Here is a 2,972-nt window from a genome sequence, read left to right as displayed (position 1 = left end):
ACACATTAACTATAGGGTATAACAATCTATTTGAAACTTTATTTCCTCAATTTGCCCCACTTTAGACATAAGCAGTAGACTGCAAACCATAAATTCAGTGGTTTAAGCCCACCAGCTGCTCCACAGGAAAAAGATGAGGCTTTCTGCTGCTGCAAAGATTTACAGCCTTGGTAACCCTTGTTGTGAGAAACATTGTGGATACTGACAAATGCTCAAGTATCCAATCTGTGCTCATTTTAGTAAGAGTGAGGTTTTCTTATTTGATTTTGCTAAATCAGATGCCCAACCCAGTAAGACACTGGCAGACACGCCTCATGGCTGGCTCACAAAGAGGTTTATTCCTGTTTTATCTCCCCCAGTTAGCACATGGTTCACAATCCAGCCCAGATGGTGCCCGTGATCTTAATGACTGCAATCTTATTTAAAGTTATTAAGCCAGGGTATTTTCAATTACCTCATATGCATGCAAAAGCTGGACAGTGAATAAGGAAGACCATAGAAGAATTAATGATTTTGAGTTATGGTGTTGGAGGAGAATATTGAGAGTGCCATGGGCTGCCAAAAGAACCAACAGATATGTGTTGGAAGAAGTGCAGCCGGAGAGCTCCTTGGAGGCCAGGATGACCAAACTTCGTCTCTCATACTTCAGACATGTTGTCAGGAGGAACCAGTCACTGGAGAAGGATATCATGTTTGGTAATATGGAGGGTCAGAGATAAAAAGGAAGACCCCCAGTGGGATGGATTGGCAAAGTGACAGCATCAATGGGCTTAAGCATGGCAACAATTGTGAGGTTAGCCCAGGACTGGGCAGTGTTTCGTTCTGTTGTGCATAGGGTCACTATGAGTCGGTACCAACTCGATGACACCTAACAACAACAACAACAACAGTCCTGGAACAGATTTCATTCTCCCTTCCCCCCCAATTTATCCTGCTCACATACCCCTGGGTGTGAATCAACAATCTATGGCTGGTCTAGCAATTTTGTGTGCCCATTATACCTGAAGATGGATCATCTGGAGAATTTCTCACAAATCCTCCTCTTTTCTCTTTATACTTATTGATCTCATCTTCATTTATCCTTCTTAACTCCTTCTGTATCATTTCTGGATGTCCCTAAGAGAGAGCTAACTATGCATATATTAGGTTACATCATACTTGCACTTGACATGATATAACTAACTAAAAACACACTGACCCCATTTTCGTCTTATATTTCACAAATGAACATAGCAGAAATATTTGATGCACACTTAAATTTCTAGAAGCCAGTCTCCAGCATGTAGGCACACAGCCTTATTCAGTCCATGAGTCTAGAGTCCACAGCTTCACTGTCTTTCTATGTCACCACTTCTACCACCATCTCTGCTGTTGCTTCTTTTTCAGGCAGAGATCCCAAGTTCCACTCATGCTCTTCCTTCTTGATGGTCCTGGAATTGTCTGCTCCTGAAATAAAAGATAACTACTTCCTCCTTTTAACTATACATCTGTAATTACACTTTTGACAATCACAATTAATACTATAACAATTACAATGAAATAATAAAATCCTATCAGCACCATTTTGCACCCCCTTTTGCCAGACCCATCTGGTAAAGAGAAAAACTAGTCAGTGGGGATTTTTCCCTTGACCCTCGTTCTAAAACTAAGCACATCCATGAAAATTTGTTGTCAGCTACATTATGCCTTTATAGCAATGTTCTTATTGTTGTTATTAAGTGCCATCAAGTCAGGTCCGACCAATAGCAACCCTGTATAGAGTTTCCAAGGAGTAGCTGGTAATCTTGAACTGCCAACCTTGCAGTTCAAATGACTTTGCAGTCTGATGCATTAGCCCACAGCACCACACCAGGAATTGCCCATTCCTACCAACCCACCACACTGAGACAAGCATGTCCTTTGATCTAAAGAAACTTCCATTCTGATTGGAATTTTGAGGAACTGCATCCATAAAGAAAAGTCCAGGTCATCAAATTGTAGCAACTGACACTTGCTCAGAGTATCAAACATTTTTGTATTCATCTGATTAAATTCTAGTCAGCTCAACGACCCTAGCTAGCCAAGCTAGGTCAAATGACTACCAGCTGCAAGTTTGGGAGTTCACACACACCTTCCTGCACTTCAAAACAGTCAGCCTTTCCTCTTATTTTAGCTCAAGGTCAACAGGTGCCAATAGAATATTCACCCCATTCCACTCACAAGTAGACCCAGGTGATCATCAGCAAGCATATGACTCACTGGTTCCCTTCAACTTTCAGTCCTAGAAGGAAGTTTTCTTTGATGGGCCTATCAAATCAACAATTGTGAGAATGGTACAGTACTGGGCCTTATCTTGTTCTGTTGTTTGCACTGTAGGATAAGCACTTGACCACAAATTTGATTCAAGCCACAAGGTTGGTGGTTCAAATTCACCAGCTGCTCCATGGAAGCCTTATACAGGGAAGTCCTATACACCTAAAAACATTTTGTAGTCTTGTATCTTAATTTAAAATTAATGGCAACAGAGTTCTCCAGGATGATAATACCTTGCAGGGTTATTTTTCAAATGACCCTGCAGGACAAGAAATAATACCCAAACAGAATATTTTCATTTAGAAAATTAAACTAATTTTGGAGTCATATTCACTTTAGATATAATCCAAATTCTATGTTAAGCAGTTGTAGTAGATTCTGCAATTTCTATGTCCTGGCTATGATCTCTCCTCATCAACACCGTCATCATAATTTACTCCCAGACTTGCACTGATAGCTGAATGTGATGGTGTTCTTAACGCAAGTATTTCTGATGGCTGTAGAGAGAAAGCACTGCTGAAGGTCAGCGTCAGCTGTGGTGGTGGTGATGCCAATATCATTTCAAGGGTGACTTGAGGAAACTGTTTTGAGGAATTGGAATATTTTAGTCACAATAAATGTAAATTTTTAAAGTTCATCTACTCTTTAAAGAAGAGCCATATGGAACCCTTTAAATTTAT

General features: G+C 40.3%; 1 protein-coding gene across 1 annotated transcript in view; it reads left to right on the top strand.

Moving 5' to 3' along the window:
- The first annotated feature begins 208 nt into the window (after nucleotides 1-208).
- LOC102831480 (butyrophilin subfamily 1 member A1-like) overlaps nucleotides 209-2,972 on the top strand; it is a 16,694-nt gene continuing 13,930 nt past the window's right edge. Inside the window, exon 1 of the mRNA XM_006877827.1 lies at nucleotides 209-290. Within this exon, the coding sequence (XP_006877889.1) occupies nucleotides 209-290 (82 nt within the window). The remainder of the gene's footprint in view (nucleotides 291-2,972) is intronic.

Source organism: Chrysochloris asiatica, unplaced genomic scaffold (genome assembly GCF_000296735.1).
Source record: "Chrysochloris asiatica unplaced genomic scaffold, ChrAsi1.0 scaffold00626, whole genome shotgun sequence".
In the NCBI taxonomy this organism is placed as follows: Eukaryota; Metazoa; Chordata; class Mammalia; order Afrosoricida; family Chrysochloridae; genus Chrysochloris; species Chrysochloris asiatica.
This window is presented reverse-complemented; position numbering and strand designations above follow the sequence as displayed.